This window comes from Thecamonas trahens (genome assembly GCF_000142905.1).
Source record: "Thecamonas trahens ATCC 50062 unplaced genomic scaffold supercont1.1, whole genome shotgun sequence".
NCBI classification, from domain to species: Eukaryota; order Apusomonadida; family Apusomonadidae; genus Thecamonas; species Thecamonas trahens.
This window is the reverse complement of record NW_013657679.1, coordinates 218,369-239,991: the sequence shown is the minus strand read 5'-3', so window position 1 is coordinate 239,991 and position 21,623 is coordinate 218,369. Positions and strand designations below refer to the sequence as shown.

General features: G+C 62.9%; 14 protein-coding genes across 14 annotated transcripts; 7 read left to right on the top strand and 7 right to left on the bottom strand.

Annotated features, from left to right (window-relative positions):
* Nucleotides 1-127: 127 nt before the first annotated feature.
* On the bottom strand, nt 128-1,501 carry AMSG_00116 (pyruvate dehydrogenase E1 component subunit alpha; the record flags this gene model as incomplete). Its single annotated transcript, XM_013907524.1, has 2 exons — nt 128-1,258; nt 1,385-1,501. The coding sequence occupies 2 exons, from the start codon at nt 1,499-1,501 to the stop codon at nt 182-184; spliced, it is 1,194 nt and encodes a 397-aa protein (XP_013762978.1). The 3' UTR covers nt 128-181.
* An 82-nt stretch (nt 1,502-1,583) lies between these two features.
* On the bottom strand, nt 1,584-2,656 carry AMSG_00115 (WD repeat-containing protein 82). The gene has a single exon (XM_013907523.1). It carries the CDS (start codon nt 2,634-2,636, stop codon nt 1,731-1,733), a length of 906 nt encoding a protein of 301 aa, XP_013762977.1. The 5' UTR covers nt 2,637-2,656; the 3' UTR covers nt 1,584-1,730.
* Nucleotides 2,657-3,041: 385 nt separating this feature from the next.
* On the bottom strand, nt 3,042-4,459 carry AMSG_00114 (uncharacterized protein). Its single transcript, XM_013907522.1, has one exon. It carries the CDS (start codon nt 4,389-4,391, stop codon nt 3,078-3,080), a length of 1,314 nt encoding a protein of 437 aa, XP_013762976.1. The 5' UTR covers nt 4,392-4,459; the 3' UTR covers nt 3,042-3,077.
* Nucleotides 4,460-4,713: 254 nt separating this feature from the next.
* AMSG_00113 (uncharacterized protein) lies at nt 4,714-6,476 on the top strand (the record flags this gene model as incomplete). The annotated part of the gene is made up of 2 exons (XM_013907521.1): nt 4,714-4,863; nt 4,968-6,476. 2 exons carry the CDS (start codon nt 4,714-4,716, stop codon nt 5,853-5,855), a joined length of 1,038 nt encoding a protein of 345 aa, XP_013762975.1. The 3' UTR covers nt 5,856-6,476.
* On the bottom strand, nt 5,923-8,718 carry AMSG_00112 (transferase; the record flags this gene model as incomplete). Its single annotated transcript, XM_013907520.1, has 1 exon — nt 5,923-8,718. One exon carries the CDS (start codon nt 8,716-8,718, stop codon nt 5,923-5,925), a length of 2,796 nt encoding a protein of 931 aa, XP_013762974.1.
* Nucleotides 8,719-8,875: 157 nt separating this feature from the next.
* AMSG_00111 (BLOC1S2 isoform) lies at nt 8,876-9,397 on the top strand (the record flags this gene model as incomplete). Its single annotated transcript, XM_013907519.1, has 1 exon — nt 8,876-9,397. The coding sequence occupies exon 1, from the start codon at nt 8,984-8,986 to the stop codon at nt 9,395-9,397; it is 414 nt and encodes a 137-aa protein (XP_013762973.1). The 5' UTR covers nt 8,876-8,983.
* Nucleotides 9,398-9,740: 343 nt separating this feature from the next.
* Nucleotides 9,741-10,991, top strand: AMSG_00110 (uncharacterized protein; the record flags this gene model as incomplete). The annotated part of the gene is made up of 1 exon (XM_013907518.1): nt 9,741-10,991. One exon carries the CDS (start codon nt 9,741-9,743, stop codon nt 10,971-10,973), a length of 1,233 nt encoding a protein of 410 aa, XP_013762972.1. The 3' UTR covers nt 10,974-10,991.
* A 39-nt stretch (nt 10,992-11,030) lies between these two features.
* AMSG_00109 (GTP binding nuclear protein RAN) lies at nt 11,031-11,474 on the bottom strand (the record flags this gene model as incomplete). The annotated part of the gene is made up of 1 exon (XM_013907517.1): nt 11,031-11,474. One exon carries the CDS (start codon nt 11,472-11,474, stop codon nt 11,031-11,033), a length of 444 nt encoding a protein of 147 aa, XP_013762971.1.
* Nucleotides 11,475-12,236: 762 nt separating this feature from the next.
* On the top strand, nt 12,237-12,434 carry AMSG_00108 (uncharacterized protein; the record flags this gene model as incomplete). Its single annotated transcript, XM_013907516.1, has 1 exon — nt 12,237-12,434. One exon carries the CDS (start codon nt 12,237-12,239, stop codon nt 12,432-12,434), a length of 198 nt encoding a protein of 65 aa, XP_013762970.1.
* A 968-nt stretch (nt 12,435-13,402) lies between these two features.
* AMSG_11593 (uncharacterized protein) lies at nt 13,403-16,617 on the top strand (the record flags this gene model as incomplete). Its single annotated transcript, XM_013907737.1, has 3 exons — nt 13,403-14,577; nt 15,052-15,153; nt 15,345-16,617. The coding sequence occupies 3 exons, from the start codon at nt 13,403-13,405 to the stop codon at nt 16,615-16,617; spliced, it is 2,550 nt and encodes an 849-aa protein (XP_013763191.1).
* Nucleotides 16,618-16,853: 236 nt separating this feature from the next.
* On the top strand, nt 16,854-17,753 carry AMSG_00105 (trans-aconitate 2-methyltransferase; the record flags this gene model as incomplete). Its single annotated transcript, XM_013907515.1, has 1 exon — nt 16,854-17,753. One exon carries the CDS (start codon nt 16,854-16,856, stop codon nt 17,751-17,753), a length of 900 nt encoding a protein of 299 aa, XP_013762969.1.
* A 372-nt stretch (nt 17,754-18,125) lies between these two features.
* On the bottom strand, nt 18,126-19,193 carry AMSG_00104 (BNR repeat domain-containing protein; the record flags this gene model as incomplete). The annotated part of the gene is made up of 1 exon (XM_013907514.1): nt 18,126-19,193. One exon carries the CDS (start codon nt 19,191-19,193, stop codon nt 18,126-18,128), a length of 1,068 nt encoding a protein of 355 aa, XP_013762968.1.
* Nucleotides 19,194-19,293: 100 nt separating this feature from the next.
* On the bottom strand, nt 19,294-20,373 carry AMSG_00103 (uncharacterized protein; the record flags this gene model as incomplete). Its single annotated transcript, XM_013907513.1, has 2 exons — nt 19,294-19,934; nt 20,019-20,373. The coding sequence occupies 2 exons, from the start codon at nt 20,371-20,373 to the stop codon at nt 19,294-19,296; spliced, it is 996 nt and encodes a 331-aa protein (XP_013762967.1).
* Nucleotides 20,374-20,915: 542 nt separating this feature from the next.
* On the top strand, nt 20,916-21,513 carry AMSG_00102 (uncharacterized protein). Its single transcript, XM_013907512.1, has 2 exons — nt 20,916-21,023; nt 21,217-21,513. Exons 1-2 carry the CDS (start codon nt 20,949-20,951, stop codon nt 21,376-21,378), a joined length of 237 nt encoding a protein of 78 aa, XP_013762966.1. The 5' UTR covers nt 20,916-20,948; the 3' UTR covers nt 21,379-21,513.
* Nucleotides 21,514-21,623: the final 110 nt, after the last annotated feature.

Below are 21,623 nucleotides of genomic sequence, written 5' to 3'. Positions count from 1 at the left end.
AGAGGTGAGGTGACGGGTGGGTGAGGTGGGAGTGGTGCTGGGGGGGGGGGGGAAGGGGGAGGGCGTGGGGCGGCGCCAATTCGAGGCGAGGAGGGATCGTAGCTACTGGTAGTCGTCGGGGGGGGGGGGGGGGGGAAGGGGTGTTTACGATTGCGGTCATGAGCATGACGATCGCAGGTACTTACAGGACCCATGACTTGTCGAGGCTAACACCACGGACAAAGCCCTTCTGCGACTCCTTGTCAACGTAGATGTCGGTGATGAGCTCCGAGGCGGGGAGCTCGGACGAGGCCTTGGCCTCCTCAAGGGCGGCCTCGACGGTCTTGCGGATGTCCTTCTCGATGGCCTTGAGCTCTGCGGCGTCGGCGATACCAGCGTCAATGACGCGAGCGCGGATGCCCTCGATGACGTCCCTGGACTTCTGGACCTCCTTGACCTCGTCGCGGGTGCGGTAGGAGGTGCCCGGGTCGGACATCGAGTGGCCACGGTAGCGGTAGGTCTTGAGCTGGAGGATGGTAGGTCCGTTGTCGATGGTGGCCTGGCGGGCCCACTGGAAGGCGGCCTTGACGGCAAGCGGGTCCATGGCGTCGACCTGAACGCCCGGGATGACGCCGTGGCCAATGGTGTAGAACTCGGTGTTGGCGTTGGAGCGCGAGACCGAAGTGCCCATGCCAAACTGGTTGTCCTCGACGCAGAAGATGACAGGCAGCTTCCAGAGAGCGGCCATGTTGAAGGCCTCGTGAACTTGGCCCTGCGGAACGGCGCCGTCACCGCAGAGCGCGACGGCGATGCGCTTGGCGTCGTCGGCGGCCTTGGCGTTGGCGTGCTTGTGGGCAAGGGCGAGGCCGGCGCCGATGGGGATCTGGGCGCCGACAATGCCGTTACCGCCGTAGAACTCGGGGCCGTACATGTGCATGGAGCCGCCCTTGCCGCGCGAGCAACCGGCCTCGCGGCCAAGAAGCTCGGCAAGAATCTCCACATCGCTGGCGCCACGAGCCTTGAGCAGGGTGTGGCAGCGGTAGGCGGTAATGACCGAGTCGGCCTTGGAGATGGCCGCCTCCATCCCGATGGGAATGGCCTCCTGCCCGATGTGCAGGTGGCAGAAGCCGCGGATGAGCTGCTGCTTGTACGCGCTCTCGGCCACAAGCTCCAGCCGGCGGTAGTGGACGGCGAGCTTGAAAAACTCGAGCAGCTCTGCGCCCGTCGTCGTCATCTCCTCGACCTGCGGGCCGTCGGTGAGGTGGCACTTGAACGGAGTCTGTATGGAGGGAGAGTAGCATGAGTGTTCAGGGAGGGGGGGGGGGGGAGGAGGGGGGAGGGGAGGGGGCGGGGGGGCAGGGCCGAGGTGGGGAGTGGGGGTGGGTGGGGGAGGGAGAGGACGTACAATGGGAAAGGTCAGCTCCTGGGCAAGGGCCGCGTCAGAGATGCAGCGGACTGCGGCACGAGCGGCTGCCGGCGCAGCCACAGCGGCAGAGGCGGATGCACGAGCAAGGGCAAACATGGCTGATGCTGTGAGGAGTGTGGGAGGTTTGGGGGGTGGGGGGGGAGGGAGAGGGGGTGGTCGTCGGGAGGGAGTGGGTGATGGCAAAAGTTGAGGCGTTTGTTGACGTGGCTTGGGCCACCGGTTGGACCTTTATCGCTCACAAAGGATGGACTCGGGGCTCATCAAGATGGTCACAAACAGGCGGCGAGGGCCAAGACGAGCTTGTTGGCCGACAAAGTGAGGGCAATTACGCCGGAGGAACCCAAAGACCGAGCGAGGTGCAGCCCGAAGCGATGAGGGCCGAGGTAGGCGACCAGGCGACGTTGGTGACCGCTTCGGGGTGGCCGCGAAAGGTGGCAATCTCCGGAGCGACGAGGCTGTTGGGCTCGGGGGAAGATGACCACAGGTGGACGGCGCCGTTCTCTGATCCAGAAACGATGTAGCGGCCGTCGGGCGAGTAGGAGGCGACGAGCGGAAGGCCAGACTCGTTGAGGCGGCCACGAAGGAAGGCCTGCGGCTCGCCCTCCATCGAGTCAAGGACCACAAGTGGCTCGCCTGAGGTGGAGAGGAGAATGGCGGATCCGTCGGGTGAAAAGGTGAGCGAGGCAAAGGTGAGATGCGAGGCGGCGACGCCGAGGTTGAGCTCAAAGGTAGCAAACGGACCCTTGTCAAACGAGCGCACGTCGTAGAGCTTGACGGCGTGCTGGCCCTGGGAGGCGTCGGCAATGGCGACACCAAAGATGATGCCCTCTGGGTCAAAGGCGACAGCCGGCGTGGCCGACGGCCGGAGACGGAGGAAGCCCTGGCACGCCGGGAGGCGGACGTCCCACAGCCGGACCGATCCGTCCTGCGAGCCCGAGAGGAACGTGTCGTCGGCTGGCGAGATCTCGAGGCTGGTCACTTGCGCACGATGGCCCTTAAAGTACCGCAAATAGCGATTGTCGTGGAGCGAGAGATACCGCAGTGTGTGATCCCACTCGTTCTTGGACCCGTGGACGACCGTGTTGGTGTGGTGGGTGAAGCGAATGAGGTCGACGCCGTACTTTTTCGAGTACAGCGTCGTCGACTGGCTCGCATCGCTGGCGTTGTACACATGGATCGACTCGTCATCGGACGCCGTCACCAAATACTCGCCAGACGAGTGAAACGACATCGAGTTGATGGCTTGTGTCTGTGGGCGTGGGCGGGCGGGAGGAGGGTGAGGGGGTGGGCGCGCGGGGGGAGGGGGAAAAAGGGGGGGGGGGGGGTACGGGGTGGGGGTGAGGTGAAGAGTTGAGAGGGGATAGGGAGGTGTGAGGAGGTGTGAGGAGATGTGATGTATGAGTGGGTGGGTGGGTGGGAGCAGGAGCGGGGGCAGGGGTGGGGGGTGAGGGGTGGGTAGGGTGAAGTGGTGGGGAAGGTGGTGGTCTAGCACGTCGTGTCGTGTGTTTCATACGGTCGGCTGATCGGCCGAGGAGCGAGGGGCCAGGAGCGGGGGAAGCTACACACGCACCCCAAGTTGACAACAATCTCGATCGTCCCATGTGGGCAATGCTCAAGCATCTGGTGCTCTCCATGGCCACACCGCAATTCATGCAACCAACAACCACACACACTACACTTCTTCACCTTCGACTGAACCCCATCCAGCACCGCCGCCGCGTCCGAGCCCGCCAGACGCTCCGAGCCAGTTGTTGTGAACGACGCCCGAGTTGGGCGCTCCGATGGGGGGGAGCACCTTGCCGCCGCCCCACCCGCTCCCGCGATCACTCTCCTCGAACGAGCTCTCGTCGCTCTCAACCGAGCGCGACGCCGACTCACGTCTGCACTCTTCGTCCGAGCCCGAGAGGGTAGCATCGAGGACAGACGTCTCACCGGCTCCTCCCACTTCGACGCCGCGGAGCGGCGAGATGTGCGGCTCGTTGACCACCTTGTCGCCGACCGGGGCGACGGCCACAACCTCCCACTCGTCGTCGCTGTCGCCACTCCCCAGCGCGGCCCAGTAGCCAAAGCAGTAGAGGAACGAGCATGAGAAAAGCTCAAGGAAGGTATTCAGCACGATGTAGCCAAAGACAAAGCCACGAAGCGTGTCGAGGGCTTGCGACGGCGTGTCGCGGACGCACTGCGCCGACCACGAATACCACATGACCCCAAGAACGTTCCACACCACGCCAAAGAGGACAAGAAGGCCCACAACCGTATACTGCACAAGGTTGACATACACCTTGTCGCGGTTGAGATAGGCCACAGCGTACGCAAGTGCAGAGCACGCGCCGACCACCCCGTTGACCACAAGGTGCTCGCCGAGCGGCTCGGTGCACTCGGCCGCGCTCCACGTGCTCACTCCAACAAACACTGCCGGAAACGCGAGCACAAACGCGATCCCGCACATCACCGCTGCCGCACGCCGGTTGCCCAGCTCCGCCTCCTCGTCACTCGTCAGCGGCGGACGTCCGGACGCTGCCGACGACGGCCGCGGACCGAGACAGCACACCCACACCCAGCTCGCCCACCGACGTGCCATCTCCGTCGCACCGACCTTGCCGTCGCTACGAACAGCCCTGCTGCCTCCAACTCCGCCTACATCTCCACCTCCGCCACCGCCACCAGCTGCACCGTTGTCCTCGCCGCGCCGCATGCTCCCCATCAGCAGTGACCCGTCCAACGTCTGCTCGGCCGCCGCAACCTCTGCATACACATTGCTTTCTCTTCCTTCTCCGGCCTCTGCGCTGCTACTGCTGTTCCTGCGCCCGCTCCTGCCCCCCTGCACCGGCGTCTGCGTGGCAATGGTCCGTCCTGCCCGGCTGCTGCGCGGCGGCGTGTTGGCCCCGCTGGCCTCCCCGCCCGCACCAGGCCGAGCTTCCGCTCCCGTGGCCACCCCAGCGACACCCATACCCGACCCCGTCTCCATGTCCATATCCATGCCCATGGTCTGCACACTCTACACAGCCGGGTCTCTGGCTCAGCTCCTACACTCGCTTCTCCCCACCCTCCCCTGTCTGCAGTGGGGTGGTGGTCTCCCCCCGCTCAGCTCCCCCCCCCTCCCTCCCTCCCAATCAACTGCCGCCGAAGCCACCAACCAACCAACCGGCGACCACCAACTCCCCCCCCCCCCCCCAACCTCTGTCACCTGCAACCACCACCACCACCACCACCAATACCCACACACACTCCCTCTCCCCTCACCCTAGCACCCCACCCTCACCACCTCCTCCCACCCCCCACCCCCCCACCTCCCCACCCCGCACCCTATGGCAGACATCACTGTGGTCTGCGAGGGCCACGAGACACGGTTCGACAAGAAAAAGTCGTACACTGTCTATGTCTTTTCGGTCGCCACATCTGCTGGCGTCGTCATGATCTACCGCAGATACTCGGCCATCCGCAGGTTCTACGCCACTGTACGTCGCCCCTCTCTTCCACCACCACCACTGTCTCCCGTCTCTCCTCTTGCCCTCTTCCCCTCTCACACTCACTCAACATCCCGCCCGCTTGCACTTCCCAGCTCAAGGAGAAGAAGATCGAAGGCTTTCCAGACTCGTTCCCCAAGAAGAACTACCTCAAACGCCTCTCGCCGGCCACCATTGAGGAGCGCAAGGAGGCGTTCAACGTCTTCTTCAGCGAGCTCCTTACTATCCCAGACATCCTCATTCGCTTCGAGGACGTCCGCGAGTTCCTCTCACTCCGCACCCTCATCGGTGAGTCAGGCAAGTCCGGATCGGATCGGGCTGCAGACGTCTCGGCCGTCCTCAAGAATACCACAAAGCGTGCCCCTCCCCAGGCCCGCGCCATGTTTGCCTTTACCGCTGAACGCCCCGGCGAGATCTCGCTCGCCGTCGGCGACATTGTCGTCCTCGACTCGGATCCCGACGAGGGCGGTGCATGGTGGGAGGGCAAGATCGGCTCTGTCTCTGGCCGCTTCCCCGCAAACCACGTGGTCCTCATCGGCTCGTCTAACCAGTTTGACGCCGCCGCCGAGCCGCCGCCCGTCCCGCCACCCATCAACGAAGCCCTACGCATCCGCCGTCTCACCCTCCACGCCGATGCCCAGCGAAAGCTCTCCTCTGCTCAGGGGGCGAATACCTGGGGCGAAACCCCTCCGCCGCCGCCGTCCTCGGCCTCCACCTCCACCTCCCAGCCGACGCCTGCGTTGCAGCCGCCTGCCTCCGCCGCCGACGCAGCCGACACACCCACGACCTCGCCCGCCCCTCCCGTTGTTTACGCTCGCGCTGTCGCCAAGTATGCTGGCGATCCCGAGTCGGACATCTCCTTCAAAAAGGGCGACCTCATCGAGGTCATCGAAGAGGACGAGAGCGGCTGGTGGTTTGGCCGGCTCGGCGACGAAGAGGGCCTCTTCCCGGCCACCTTTGTTACTCTGGTCGACGCCACATAGCACCACGACTTGGAGCTACACACCCAATTGCTGTGACACTTGCTGACACAACAATTCGTATTACCCGCTACTCGACCTTAACCGGACCGCTCTCAAATGGCAAGCCCGCCCCAAAGCTCACCACGTTGGCGAGACCGTACAAGACGGTAAGCAGGAGCTGGAATGCATTCTGGATCGCAAAGTGCGAGATCGAGTTCCCAATCTCCTTCCAACTCGCGCCTTGGGTTTTGACAAGGAAGAAAAAGTTGAGCGAGCAGACGGAACTCATGGCCACCACGAGGAAGAAAAGCGCCATGTTTGGCACCTTGAGCACACGGCCCACAAAGCCGAGCGCGCACGAGACGAGCGCAATCGGAATCAGTACCTTGAACACAAGCAGAGCGCCCATAACCCATGGGCGAAAGACAGTCACAAACCGAAAGGCCGAGCTGATCTCAAACGACGACATCGACGCCACGTTGCCGGTCCCGAAAAACGCCACGTTGATGTAGAGCAGCACCATTCCCCCAGTCCGCACGTCGCGGAGCGAAAGCGCCCGCTGCAAGCCTCCTCCGTCCTCACCCGCTGCCTCAATCACAATCCAAGCCACCAGCGACCCAAGAAGCGCCGTAAAGAACAGCATTTCGTAGTGGACCGAGAGGAGGACAAGCGCAGGCGCGAGGCCGAGGTAGAGCGAGACCGTCCGCCACAGCCAATGCCGTGGCGAGAAGAGCGGACCCACAAGCCCAGCCAGGCTCAAGCCCCACGCAAGGACGAGGTTGCTCGTTGGCACACGCGCCCCGCGCGCCAGCAAGGTCTCCGTCTGCCACACGAGGGCACCGGCAAAGGCTGCAACCACCATTTGCAGCCGCAGCAGCTGCTTTGGCAACTGGCCCACGCCAGTGCCCGCAGGATCAGCCTCGATCAGCCACAACACGCCCGCAAGGCCTAGTCCGAGCCCGCCCACCACCAGCGCAATCGACGACTCCATCTCAACTGGAAGCAGAGTGAAGACCGAGAGGCTGACGCAGCTTGCAATCCATGCACCCTGCACTGCACCCTGCGCCCGCGCCGGCCACCAGCGCGTCGTTGGCCACAGGGCAAGAACAAGGAAGCAGAGGGTGTAGACCTCGCGGTAAAAATACGAGGCGACCATGAGCTCGACAAAGCCCACTCCGCACCCCACTGCCGCCGCCCGCGCCATCCCGCTCGCCTCGCCGCCCACAGCCGCCTCGAACACAAGTCCGAGCTGGGCCTTGGCGAGGAGGTGGAGAAAGAAGAGTGGAAAGCCGACGTAGAGGTAGTACCGCCACGGAGCAGACTCGATCCAGAGGAGCCACGTCAGCGCGGCCACAACCACTCCCGTCACGCACTCAACAAACCGCTCATACTTGGCGGCTTCCTTCGACCTGCTTGCAGCCACCAGCATCGCAGCATCGCTTGAGCTCAGCCCGTAGCTACGTACCACCCAGACAACCATGAGCGCGCCAAACGAGACGTAGCCCAGAATGATAAAGGTCATGAGAAAAGCCCAGTCGTAGGTGAGGAGGTAGTAGAGTCCGTCCTGCGAGAGCTGGACGACGCGGCGGGCCATGGCAATAGCCTGCCCCGCGTGCCCATCGCTCACATACTGCGAGATCTTGGAGAAGTACGACTCGCCAAAGATGAGCGGAACGTACGGCTTGAACAAGAGCACTCGCGCCCGCACTGCCGCAGTCTTGACCTTGAACTGCTGGTAGATAGCTGCGGCGTTGGCAACCAGCGAGTCAAGCTTGTACGACGTCGCCACATTGAGGTACTCGATGGGGAGCAACCCTACCGCGTTGGTCGGGTACCGCAGCCCAAGGAGCGAGGCCATCAGCGAGGCCACCTCGGCCTGCTCGACATCCTTCCGCTCGTAGGCGTCCAGGCCCCAGCCAGGCGGATCGCGGCCGGGCTGTCGCGCCTCGACCGGAAGCTTCACCGGCCGGCGCACACCAGCGCCCCACGTCACCAGAGGGGTCTGTGTGTTGTGTGGATCGCCGTCGCCGTGCGAGCCGCGGTTCGACATGCCATGATCAGCAGTAAACACAAAGGCGGTCCCGGCCTCCTCGGCGCGCCCGTACTTGGCCTCAAACAGAGCCACAATCCGCTCGACACCCGCGTCGACAGCCTCGATGTTGGCCAGGTACTCGTCTGACGCCGGCTTCTTGGCGTGGCCGGCAGTGTCGATGCCTAGCAGGTGGAGGAAGAAGAGGGTGCCCGGCCCATCGAGGGCCTCGGGCTCGAGGCCCGGAAAGGCGGAGCCTGGCTTGTCGAGAATACCACCGACCCGATTAAAGACCCAATCGTCAAGCGAGACCGACGACGAGGCGAGGGCAAAGTCCTCCATGGCAGCGTCGTAGGTGAGCCCATGGGCGTGCGGGACCTCATCCACGAACATCGGCACAATGTCGGGCGAGCCAAGCGCCACCGTCACCCGTGACTGGTTGATGACAGAGTCAAACTCGACTGGGTTGGCGGCCCAGCCCTTGGTCACGGCTGAGACGTCCTCGTAAAAGCCAGCGAGGAGAGCGACGTGGCCTGGGCGCGACTCTGTGGGCACTCGGGTGTGGCTCACGCCCCATGAGCCACGATGCTCGATGACAGACCTTAGATACGGAGCGCGTGGTGTCCCGTCAGGCTTGCGCTCAAAGAACGAGGCAGCGCGGAGGCCGTCGGCCACAAAGAGAACCAGACGCTTTGCCGGCGCGCCCGACGGGACTTGGACAGACGGCACGCCCGTCACCAGCGGCGACTGAAAGTAGACGTCAAAGATAGAGTAGAAGAAGACGGTCTGGAAGACTAGTCCGAGAACAAACACCGCCGTAGTCGACCGCACCACCTTACTCTGCCATATGCTCATCCTGCTTTCTCTCCGCAGCTGCAACACCACCACGAAGCCAGTGTGCGAGAGAAGAGTGTGAGTGACCTCGCGAGCCGCCTCTCGTCCGACCATCCGAGTCCGACCAGAGCTGTGCGACTCCTCCCACACACCCCGACCCCAGCCCCGACAAGAGCAACCACAACCACCACATCTCTCCACTCTCCCACACACACTCTCACACACACACATACACACACACACATACACACGCACACATACGCTTCCCTTCTCCGCACACACACATATGGAGGCCACACCAGTGTCCACCACACACCCCGCTGCCGAGCACCCCGCTGTCGACGACATGCAGCGTGTTGAAGAGGCCACGCACACCATGTTCGACGCCCTCGCACGCTACCTCGACGCAGAACTCGCCTCGTCAGCTTCGGACTATACAGTGCTGACAGAGGTCAATGCCGCAGCTACGGCAAAGTACGCCCATATGCTGGAGGTCACACAGGGCCTAGCCGGTCACATGGAAGAGCTCAAGGTCCAGTATGCCCACCTCCAGCCGTATCTCGATCAGATCGATACCATCGCCGCAACAGTGGCCCAGCTTGAGGTCTCGGTCGCCGCCCTAGATGACTATTCCAAGCGCCTTGCTGCCAAGTTTGCCGAGCGTGAGGCTCGCCTGCGCAAGCTCGCCAAGCAGATGTAAACCACCTTCACCCCCCACACACACACACACATTCTCCCGTCATACTTGACACACTGATCTAACACACCGCACGCACCATCAACCCCCGTGCTCGTTGTACTGTAACAAAAGTAGAGAAACTGGACGCAGCTCAACCATGTTGTGCAGTCCATCAACGCTCTGATGCAGCTCCACTGAACCAGTCCTGGCGCCCGCATCCCCGCTGACAGCGAGTCTCTGATCACACGTCACAGCACCGCACACCACTCCCAGCCACCGTCACCCTTCAGCTCACCCACCCACCTCAAGCCACACCACCTTTTCATCCTCCTCATACACGGTTTACGCTCACAACAAGCATCGCATGTCTAAAGTATACCCAGACTCGCCGGACGTCACACCATACTCGGCCCAAGATGAAGCCGAGGTACTCGACCTGCTTTCGCGCGCCAAACAGGTGGCACCCTCGCCGTCGCGCACCCCGGTCCTGACCTCGCCGTCACCATTGTCATCACTTCCTGGCTCACCGTCGACAGAGCTGGAGCGTGCTGCAGCTAGACGGAGGATTCTCGAGCTGGAGCTTCAAGTCAAGGAGCAAGCTGAGGCGCTCGAGCTCCAGGCCGCGGCCCTGCAAAAGCAGAACGCGTTCCTCTCGCAGATCGAGGCCGACCGACGCCGAACGACCGCTGTGCGCGGGTCTCGCGGCTCGCGGTCGCCGGGCGCCAAGGCTGCCGCCAAATCGGATGCTGTCAAATCGGAGGTCATCGAGGAACAGGCCCGTTTGATTGAGGAGCTTCGGGCACAGTTGGAGTCTGCAGCCGAGGAGGCCGAGCTCAACACTTCGCTCGCACACGAGGAGTCGCTCCTGCTCGAGGCCAAGTACGAGGCCACGACCCGACAGCAGCAGGCGGTCATTGAGGAGCTCGAAGCAACTGCAGAGACACAGGCCGCGCTTATCGCGTCGCTCGAGGCAACTGTGGAGATCTTGCATGAGGAGCTTGATCGAAAGACCAAGGAGGTCGACGAGCTTCGTAGTTCGTCCGCGCTCACCGACGGACCGTCTGTCCCTGCGCTTGCTCCTGCGCCGGCTGCTGCTGCCCCCCCCGCATCTGCCCCCATCATGACCAAGGCACCAACTCCGTCTTCGCCCTCTCTCGGTCCCGGTGCCTTTGTGGCGCAACGGGCCATCTATCGAGCCCACGCATCGCCGTCGCACCCGTCGCACGCGTCCCCATCGCCGCGCCGCATGGCTCCCACTTCTCCGCATGGAGTCCACCCTGCAGTCTTTGCCTCGCCGTACTCTTCGCCACTCGTCCGCCAGATTGGTTCACCGATCTTTGCTCAGCGCCGCTCTACCGTGGCCACCCGCCCGGGCGCCGGCCGTCCCATTCCGCGAGTCGAGTTCCAGGCTCGGATGCACAAGGCCTCTGCGCAAATCTTTGGACTCACTCAGATGCAGCACCAGCGCCGTGCCTACCCGTCCATGGTTCCGATGCCGGTCGCGATGGGCATGTCCCCGTCCCGTGCGGCGCGGCCGCGATACCCGAGCCCCTACGCTCGATCCCCCCATCAATCCGGAATGATAGGCAAGTCTTGAACACACTCTCGTGCTGGACATTCGTAGTTCACTCTGGGACGAGCACTTGCACTCGAACTACTCTGCAAGGTCAAGGTCTGGCTGGCCTGAGAGCGTGCGGATCAGATACAGAAGGGGCCGTTCGACGTTGTAGCCTCCGGTTGCAGACACATCGCAGTACTGCAAGTTCTTTTTGCGATGGAAAGTGATGTGCTTGGGCTTAACGACCCGTTCAACGACGTCGACCTTGTTGCCGCACACCACCATTGGCAGCCGCATACTGTTACCAGCGCTGTTGTAGGCATGCCGATGCCAATGAGGCAAGTTCTTGTACGAGTCTCGCGCGTCGACAGCAAAGACGAGGATAGCAGCCTCGACATTGGCCAGCATCCTTTCATCCATCTGAGGCCCATCGGTCACCCAAGTGTTGAACACCACACTCCCAGCCGTCGTCCGCACGTGGATTGGATACACGGTTGCCTCGAGTGCTTCCACCCTCACAGCATCACCGCCCTGGGTCATTTCGTTCCACTTCTTTGCTAAAGTCATCTGCTCTCTCCGTCCACCCCTCACCAGAACGTCATCTGTAGTGAGCTGAGATCTGTTCTTCCTTCCCATGCACCAGCACCCGGACCCTGTCTCTTCCATCCTCTCTGGCCACTTCTGGACGCGGCAACCACATACTTTTCCCACGCCGTCATCTCCAAGGATCACCACCTTGAACGCAACCTCATCTGCTGCCATCTTCACCCGTCCTTCCACCTATGGCAGTCAAGTACATACCCCTCTTCTTGCCCAGACCCAACCCAGACGTTTCCATCTGGAGAGCACCTGTTCCTGCCACCATCGACTCATCGCGTCGTACGCCCATATACCCACACATCCATGCGTTCATCAGCACATCAGTTTTTAAGCTTGATGAGTCAAGGAGCGGAGGGGGTGTGACGGCATGGATAGAAGATGGTGGGCTTGGATGGAGCTTGGCTTGCTCAGTCACGCGCTATGCAGCTGGTTGTGCACCAACTCGAACCCGCAGCTGCCCAACCGGGGCAACCACGTGTACCCTCGGATGGCCGAAATCAATGTCCAGTACTGAATCAAACATACCATGCTACGCGTGATCTCCACACATAGTATTGTAGAAGCTTGTTAGCCGGTGGATCACCCCTGGGTTGCCGCCTGCCCCCCCCCCCCCCCCCCCCCCCCGACCACGGGCTTGGTGCCAACGACTGCCAACCCCGCGTCGTGCTCAGCAGCCGACAGCACTCAACTCTGCCGTCCGCCATGTCTGTGCCGTACACACGAAGCTCGCTGCTCAAGATGTGGGCTGCGGTTTCGCTCTCTATGTTTGCAGGGGCCTCTGTCATGCACAACATCCTCAAGCCCGACCTCCGGCTTGAGCGCGACTCGGACGATGTCTCGTACGACGACGACGCGTCGGGCGAGGCCGTCACCGGCGGGGAGAGCCAGGCTGAGAGGTGATCGAAGAAGAGGAAGCAGGAGAGCTGCGATCGCTGGTGCTTACTGCAATGGTGCAGCTGCTCGGCTGAGCAGCTATCGATATACGTTGGGCGCCGACCGGATGTGCTTGCTGGACCTTGCACTCCCTCGGGATCGGTACCAGCCACTGTTGCGGCTGACGACCCGACGCGTCGGCTTTGTGAACCGCTTTCCCGGGCCGCTGCCAGTCCTGGCCTGGAAGTAGGGCGCTCGTCGACTGGCCACATCGCCACATGGCAGGACGCAGCCGCTCGCGTGACGCGCCCTCGATCCAGCCGCCCGTCACGGCTCAAGGCACGGATGATTTACTCTTCCACACTAAACAGCTGGAGACCAGAGCCACTGAAGGCTCACCGCCCCATCGCATCGCACCAGTGATGCATATAGATGGAAGCGCAGCCGACGGGAGCGCAGACCGCTCCCCTCATCCCCTTCTCACCGCAGTCGCCGCAGGCAGCCCATCGTCGGCCGACACAGGCCTTCATCTCGGTGCCTCACAGGGTACCACGGACGGTAGTCGGCTTGCACTTCCACCATGTCCAAGTGTAGAGCATGAGGTGTGAGCCAAGGCCCATGGCGGCACCCTGGACAAGCGGGACGAGGATGTTACGGGTGAGGGCGGACCAGAGGGCCGAGCCAGACCAAGTACTCGAAGGCCTGGCCACCGTGAGAGTTGTATCAGCCGAGTCTGGCGTGGGACGCTCTGTTGCCGTAACAATGAGGCTATCGTCCATGATATCCGAGTCGGCTCAAGAGAGGTGAGGTGGAGGTGAAACGGGAAGTCGAGAGGGCGGCACGGAAGTGGCTTTGACCTTGGGTGGCTGTGGGTCTTGGTGCCCAGTTCGTCGACCGTGTTGGGCCAGCCACGCCGCATTCACCACAGGAAGGGTCTTAAACACACACACACACTCACACATACATACATCACTTGCCCTACCTCCTCCCCCCCCATGCCACCATCCAATCCCCACGTCAACGCCGACTCGCTCTCCGCGGCCCTTGCGCCATTTGTGACGAGTCATGAGCAGCTCGACAAGCTCACCGGCCTCCTCACAGACTACCTCCCGTCGGAGCTCCCGGGCGCTGGACCGACGCCAAGGAACAAGCAACGCAAGAAGAATCTCACTTCTCGGTTGCACACCCTATTGGTGGGTGTGGCGCTAGAGGATGCGAATGATACTGTCGAGTGGGTGACTCAGTGTGACACCCGCGACGAGCTGCGCCCTCTGCTCGAGGGCCTCGCAGCGCAGGCCGCGCTCCCGATGTGCGAGACTGAGCTGCCGCCGCCGCCGAGGCCGGCACCCTCGTCGTCGTCGGCATCATCATCGTCGTCTATGTTGTGTGTGGCAATATTGACTGTCATTGGTTTCCTCGCTATCTGCGCCCTCGTGGTCTCAACCGTCACTGTGGGCGGACGACAGGCGCGGAGCCGGGCTGATGTGGTTGATCCTGCCATCGCCAGCTTTCTCTCGCAGCATCCGGACTACGAGGCTGTGGCAGCTCGTGTCCGCGAAACGCTCCTTGCGCATCGCGGCACGCCGACGCTCTCGATCCACCTCGCGGTGGTGGATGCTGCGGGGCTTGAGGTGGCACGGGCGCTGGCGGCAGAGCTTGTGGACCACATTCACTACATGCGGCATCCAAACTCTGCTTCAGGCACGGCGGGAAGCTGCCGCAAAGACGGCGGGCTGCTCTCGATGTGCCGGATGGTCGTGGTGGCGCCATCGGGAGAGGGACGAAGTGTGCTGGGTCAGGTTGCGGACGCACTCACCCTCCATGAGCGGACAGTGTTTCTGTTTGATATGACAACGGGCGGCTTTGAGCCGTTTGACGTCAACTCGCTTGCAGGAACGCTCCTCGACGACTCGCTGCCGTACATCCGCGGCGAGGGCGGAGTGCGGATTCCGTCGTCGCACGCGGTTGTGGTGATGGTGTCGCTGCTGGACGAGGCTGGCGGGCCAGAGTTTTACGACGAGGTCGAGGCGGCGTTTGCGGCCGGGCACGCGCCAGTCCATCGTGCAGCCGACTATGTTGTGAAGGAGCGGATGCGGCGGGTGCTGGGGTGGGACGACCGGATTGTGCACCGGCTCTCACTTTCGATTCCTGTTGTGACGTCGGATCACGGGTATGTGCGGGTCTGGAGTCGGAGTCATTGAATGTCAGCATGCTGGGGTAGGCTTGTAGATTGGGATGTCGGGCCGTAGTTGTGGCGGAATCGTTTAGTGGCGGAATCGGTTGGTGGGCGCCAAATTGGTGGGACCAGCGGTTGGGCGGTTTCGACGAACGTGACGAGTCGGGGTAAGACTCGACTTTTCCTCAGTCCAAAGTACGCGACCGGGGGCGAGAGTGGGGTGGGTGTGTTGTGTGGAACAAGTTGTTTGGGAGCGAGGGGAAGTGGGTGTGGAGCCGTGCATGGGCCATGCGGAGGAGAGCGTGAAGGTTGTGAGGCTGGGGAAGTGTTTTGTGGGCTGTATGGGTGGGGGGGAGGCAGGGGCTGTGGGGCGGGCCAGCGAAAAAAATGTTTTTGGCGCGCGTTTGGGTGGCAACGGGAGCAACGACGAAACGGCGGGAACTCATTGGTTGTTTGCGACGGATACAGACCCCTTTTCAACATGCGTGAGTGCATCTCGATCCACATTGGCCAGGCTGGCGTCCAGATTGGTAACGCCTGCTGGGAGCTCTACTGCCTTGAGCACGGCATGTACGTTTGAGAGAGAGAGAGAGAGTGTGTGTGTGAGGGGGGTCAAGCGAGCGGGGATTGGAATGTTCCGACCGACCTTTCCCGCTCATTGGCGGCCGCCAACGGTTGGGGATGTTTTTTTTTACGTGAATGGCTTTGGCCTTAACCAACGCACTAACCCCATTCCCATCTTCATCTCCTCCCGCCTACAGTCAGCCGGATGGCCAGATGCCTTCGGACAAGACCATCGGTGGTGGTGACGACGCTTTCAACACGTTCTTCTCGGAGACCGGCGCTGGCAAGCACGTCCCGCGCGCTGTGTTTGTTGACCTCGAGCCGACTGTGATCGACGAGGTCCGCACCGGCACCTACCGCCAGCTCTTCCACCCGGAGCAGCTGATCACCGGCAAGGAGGATGCCGCCAACAACTACGCTCGTGGCCACTACACCATCGGCAAGGAGATTGTTGACCTCGTCCTCGACCGCATCCGCAAGCTTGCGGACAACTGCACTGGTCTCCAGGGCTTCCTCATGTTCCACGCCTTCGGTGGTGGTACCGGCTCCGGCTTTGGCTCGCTCCTCATGGAGCGCCTGTCCGTCGACTACGGCAAGAAGTCGAAGCTCGAGTTCACCATCTACCCCGCCCCGCAGATCTCGACCGCGGTTGTGGAGCCGTACAACACGATTCTGTCGACCCACACCATGCTCGAGCACTCCGACTGCGCGTTCATGGTCGATAACGAGGCCCTGTACGACATCTGCCGTCGCAACCTCGACATCGAGCGCCCGACGTACACCAACCTGAACCGTCTCATTGGCCAGATCGTTTCGTCGATCACTGCCTCGCTCCGGTTCGATGGTGCCCTCAACGTCGATCTCACCGAGTTCCAGACCAACCTCGTCCCGTACCCGCGTATCCATTTCCCGATGGCCACCTACGCGCCGGTCATCTCGGCCGAGAAGGCCTACCACGAGCAGCTGTCCGTGGCTGAGATCACCAACGCGGTGTTCGAGCCCGCGAACCAGATGGTCAAGTGCGACCCGCGCCACGGCAAGTACATGGCGTGCTGCATGCTCTACCGTGGTGACGTTGTCCCCAAGGACGTCAACGCCGCCATCGCCACCATCAAGACCAAGCGCACCATCCAGTTCGTGGACTGGTGCCCGACTGGCTTCAAGGTCGGCATCAACTACCAGCCGCCGACCGTCGTGCCGGGCGGTGACCTCGCCAAGGTCCAGCGCGCTGTCTGCATGCTCTCCAACACCACCGCCATCGCGGAGGCCTGGGCTCGCATCGACCACAAGTTCGACCTCATGTACGCCAAGCGTGCCTTTGTCCACTGGTACGTCGGTGAGGGCATGGAGGAGGGTGAGTTCTCCGAGGCCCGTGAGGACCTTGCCGCCCTCGAGAAGGATTACGAGGAGGTCGGTGTCGACTCCATCGAGGGTGAGGACGAGGACCTCGACTACGTCGAGGAGTACTAAGTCTTCTCTCCGATCGTACTCTTGACCTGTGCGCTCCGGCGGTTTCGCCGCACCCAGGACGTGCACGGTGCTTGCGCCGCGTACTCTTGGGGCGCCGAGATCTCCAATGAAGAAATTTTCCAATTCAGTTTGTTCTCTCGGCGTGACACGTCGCCACTTGACCTGGGCTACCGAGCACGCCAAGCAAGCTAGCGTCTCTCTCTCTCTCTTCCGACCCCACCCCTTCCCTCCCCATCATGTCCAACCCCTGGAACCCGGCGCGCTACCTCGCCTTTAACTCTGCCCGTCTCCGCCCCGCTCTCGACCTCCTTGCCTTTGCCTCGTCGTTCGTGCCCTCGGCGGCGTCGGCAGCTTCGGCGGCGTCAGCAGCCTCGGCAGCCTCGGCAGCCTCGATACCGCTGGTGGTTGATCTCGGATGCGGCGCCGGCAACCTCTTCCCTTACCTTGCTGACGCCTTTCCCTCCTCTTCCATCCTGGGCGTCGACTCTTCGCCCGAGATGTTGGCCGCCGCCGATGCGTCAGCTGCAGACCTCGACCACTCGGCTGGCATCACCACCGTCCTCGGCACCATCGAGGACTTTGTCCCGCCGACACCCGCCGCCCTGGTCTTCTCTAACGCTGCTCTCCACTGGCTCTCGCCAGAGAGCCATGCCTCGGCCCTGGCGCGCCTTGCCTCGCCGGACGTTCTTGCGCCATCGGGCGTCCTCGCCATTCAGATGCCCGACACCCGTGTCCAGCCGTCGCACATGCTCATGACCAAGGTTCTCGCTCGCGAGCTTGAAGCCCACCCGGAGCTGGACCTTGATCTTGACTCGCCAGCGCTTGCTGTCCCTACCGTCGCCCACGATCACACCGCCTACTACGCCATCCTCGACAACGCAGGCCTCAGCCCGCACCTCTGGTCCACAGAGTACGTCCAGGTTCTCGACGGTGATGACCCCGTGTACAGGTTTACCCGCGAGACCGGCCTCAAGCCGATTCTCTCCGCGCTTGCCGCTGCCGACCCGTCTGGAACCGCGCAAGCACGATACGAGGACGCGTACAGGACCGCCCTCCGCGCCGCGTACCCGCCGCTGCCCGATGGGCAGACGCTCTTCCCGTTCCGGCGGATGTTTATGGTTGGCGTGCGCAAGTAGAAGGCGCATCACGAGCTGAGGTCTCTCTCCAGCGTTGACTCTAACACATCGGCCGAGGAGGTGGGGGCGGTGGCGGTGGCGGTGGCGGTGGCGGTGGCAGAGGTACAATTCCCTTCCCCACCATGCTCGCCGCGGCCTCTTTCCTCGCCCTCTCTTCTTCCTTCCGCTCCCTCCTCACCTCGGCCTCACTCTCTTCCTGCGCCACAATCGCCTCCTCCCACGATCCGTGCATGACCACAAATGTATGGTTGGTGCCAGACGCCACAGCTTCGACACTCCCGCCGTACTCGGCGAGGCGGGTGTCGATCCTGACTGGCGTCAGCACCGCACCCGAGAGCTTGTCGGCCTCGTCGGGCACGATGTCACGCGATCTCAGTCGCGTGCAGCGCTTCGGAATAGCTGCTTGCCTCGCACGTCAGAGCCCCACGACCATAGCTCGCCACTTGAAGTGAGGACGAGCGAGTGTGAGGAGCCAACTGCCAGCCCCACAACGTGCCCGCTCATCGTGGGCTCAAACACGATTCGTGTCGGCTGCGAGACGTCGCAGTGGTCGCCATGCCCAAGCCGGCCGTGCAGGCCAGCACCCCACGAGTACACTGCATCGTCCGACGCTGCAAGCCCGTGTTTTGGCCCGAGTGCGATGTGCTTGATTCCCTCCAGTCCAGCCACTTTGTCAAACGTGCGCCCGTCGCCGTCACGGCCAAGCACGTCCACCCCCGCCTCGCCAGCCGAGTACACCGCCCCCGACTCGCCGAGAACGAGGGTGTGCCGCCGCGAGGCCGCTACGGCCACGGCTCTCTCTGGAAGCTTCACAGGCTCATCCAGCGCCACCGCCCGCTCGTCGCGCCCGCGCCCGGTCTGCCCGTACTGGTTCCCGCCGCCGGTCACCACGATTCCGTCGGAGCAGAGGACTGCAATGTGCGATCCGCCGCCGGCAATGTCCACGATCTCGCGCCCGTCGCCGTACCATCCAGCCTCACGCCAGCAGTCATCAACTCGGCGCGGAACAAGCGCATGGTCCTCGGACCTGTCGCCGAGACCAAAGTAAAAGCCACAGCCCCATGCCCAGATCTGCCCCGACGAGGTCCGAGCAAATCCCGACGACTCACCGGCGTACGCCGCAACAATGTCGTCATCGCTCTCGCGTCCGACCAGCGCGACTTGGACCGGGTAGCTCTCATCTTCATCGATCATGCCGAGGCCGAGCTGACCAAAGTGGCACTTGCCGTGGCTCGCCAGCACGCCATCGGTCACCGTCATCACATGAGCCGCGCCCGCAGCCAAGGTCATCCGCTTGCCAGTCAGCACAGCGTCCCAAGGCCCCTTCCGCAGCACCACTGGGTACGGCTTGTCGTCCCAGTCGCCGCGACCTTGGGCCAGCCGTCCGTAGTAGCCGTTGCCCCATCCCAGAACATACCGGCTTGTGCCGGCTGCCGACATACTCAGGTGTGCCTCGCTTGGATGTCACTGCTCCTCGCCGCCGACACGGTGGGTTTAATGGCAACAGCAGGGCTCAGCCGACCAAGTTCCGTGATGACTATCAGCTGACAAACGACATGACAACGGACGGCATGGCGTAGACCGAGGCAGCAACGACGCCGGCACCCGCGGCAAAGGAGGTGGCGGCGGCCGCGAGAACGGCCTTGGAGGTGGTGGGTGGGTCGGATGAGGTAGGAGCGGTGTTCTTGTCTGTGGCGGCGTGCCGATGGGCGAGGTCGAGCTCGGCCCGCGCGTCGGTGAGCTCCTCGGCGAGCTCGGCGATGCGGCCACGGAGGACGCGAATGCCCTCAGACTCTTCGAGCGCACGGGCGCGGCTCTCGCGGGGGTCAGAAGTCGTGGCGCGGGAAAGGTGCGCTCGCAGAGCGGCTGCATCGGCGCGCGCAGCCTTGAGCTCGACTTCGAGCTCGGCCTCGCGCTCGGTCTTGAGCTCCTGGGCAGGAGCGGGAGCAGGATCAGGAGTGGGAGCGGGAGCAGAAGTGGCTGCCGGCTGAGGAACTGACGCAACAAGGTCTTCGACGAGTTGCGATGCGTGAAGGAGTTGACCGCGGGCAGTGGCAAAACGGGCGATGAGGGCTGGTGACACGACTGGAGAAGAAGGACGAGGCGGCGAGGCGGCAGCGAGGTTGGGCTGGAAACTGGCAGCAGCGAAGAGCTCGTCATCGTCGGATTCGTCAACAAGATCTGCGGGAGGAGGAGAAGCAACGACTGGAAGAGGAGTTGGACTGGCAGGAGGAGGGCTTGGGCTGGCAGGCGCTGGAGCCATACGGGCAACAAGCGAGGAGATCGCCGAGTACTGTGGGATGTCTACCAGGGTCGACTCGAGATCGGCTTCGAAGCGGTCTTCGAGGCGGGCCATGTCGGCGCGGTGAGCGGTGGCAAGGTCAAGGAGTCGCTGTGCATGCCGCTTTTCTTGCGCTGCCAGCTGGTCCTCAAGGACTCGGACATTATATGAGAGGACCCTGATCTTGGCCTTGTAATTGGGCGCCGAGAGTGGTCCCTCGTCGCGGACGGTGAGGGCCGACGACGCAGCCTCGAGCTCGCGCCGGAGGACGTGAGCCTCCTTCTCAGCACGGGTAAGTGCAGCCTCGAGTGACAAGCATCGCTCGCATGCCCCCGGCATATGTGTGTGTGTGTGGGGAGGGGGGGGGGAAGTTGTGTGGCTGGTCGGGGTGGTGGGGTGTCCAACGGTTTGCCCAGAGGCGACTGCGGCCAGACTGTGGCGGATGATGCGGGCGCTGCGACGGCCCCTCCGTGACAAACGGATGAATGAATGGCTTGTCGGGCAATGATGGGTGATGAGGTATGGTTGAGCTATCGAGCCTGCACGGCCCGCATCTAGATATTGCGACCTCCATCGGTGCGGGTCGCCAGGCTACAGCTTGACGCGCCTGTGCTCATCTCCCAACCACACTCACCCGACAGAGATGGGCCTCAATCCGATGACCACACATAGTACACGCGCATTATGTTTACGGCCTTGGACCTTCACTGCCCGCATCATACCTATCGGGCTTCCTCCGCCGCCATCGATGCGTGTCGGCTGTCTGAGCGCGGCAAGTGGCGGTGACGGGCGACCCCATCCACGGAGGTCGACAGGGACAAGGAGGTCACTGGGGGCGGGGAGACCATAAAGGGCTAGAGGAGGCAGGGCCACAAGCATAACTCAAGGCGGTACACTTTACCACTTCAACAATAATGTCTGGACTCAACGCTGCTCGCAACGTGCTCCGCACCTCTGTGGCCTCTGCCTCGCGCATGGCCCCGACCCGTGTATGAAGCCATGGGTGTGTGTGTGTGTGGGGGGGGGGAAGGGACGGGCAAAAAGTGGAGGGGGGCGGGTGAGGGGGTGGGGGCGGGGGCGGGGGGACAGGGTAGCGGGTGGCAAAGGGGGGGGGGGAGGGGGCGGGTGGGGGGGAAGGGGTTATTGGAAGTGGGACTTATCCAGGGAGACGGACGGGAGTAGGCGCTGCGTACTGTGCGGGGTGGTGGCTCTGGTGCTGCTGGTAAGGAGGGTGGCTCGTTCATCGAGAACATGCCCGGTGAGTACCTTGTCCTCTCGGTCCTCGCTGGCTGGGCCGTCGTCATTGTCGGCGCCAAGAAGATCTTCGGTGGCTCCAAGGAATAAGCTCGCGCGTCTGTCTTTGCCCCGCCCCCTCTCTCTCTCCTCCCCTTCCCCTTACACAACGCCGCCCATCTGCGTATCCCGCACTACTGCTGGTGTTGAGTAAATGCTGTTCGCATACATATATGCACGCCCGTGCCTTCCAGCCCGCTGCGATCCGTCAACCCGATGTGCCTGCCGCAATTGGGGTGCATTCTGGGCCTCATCACTGAGATCAGTACAAAGTGGTAGCCATGGGAAGTGATCGC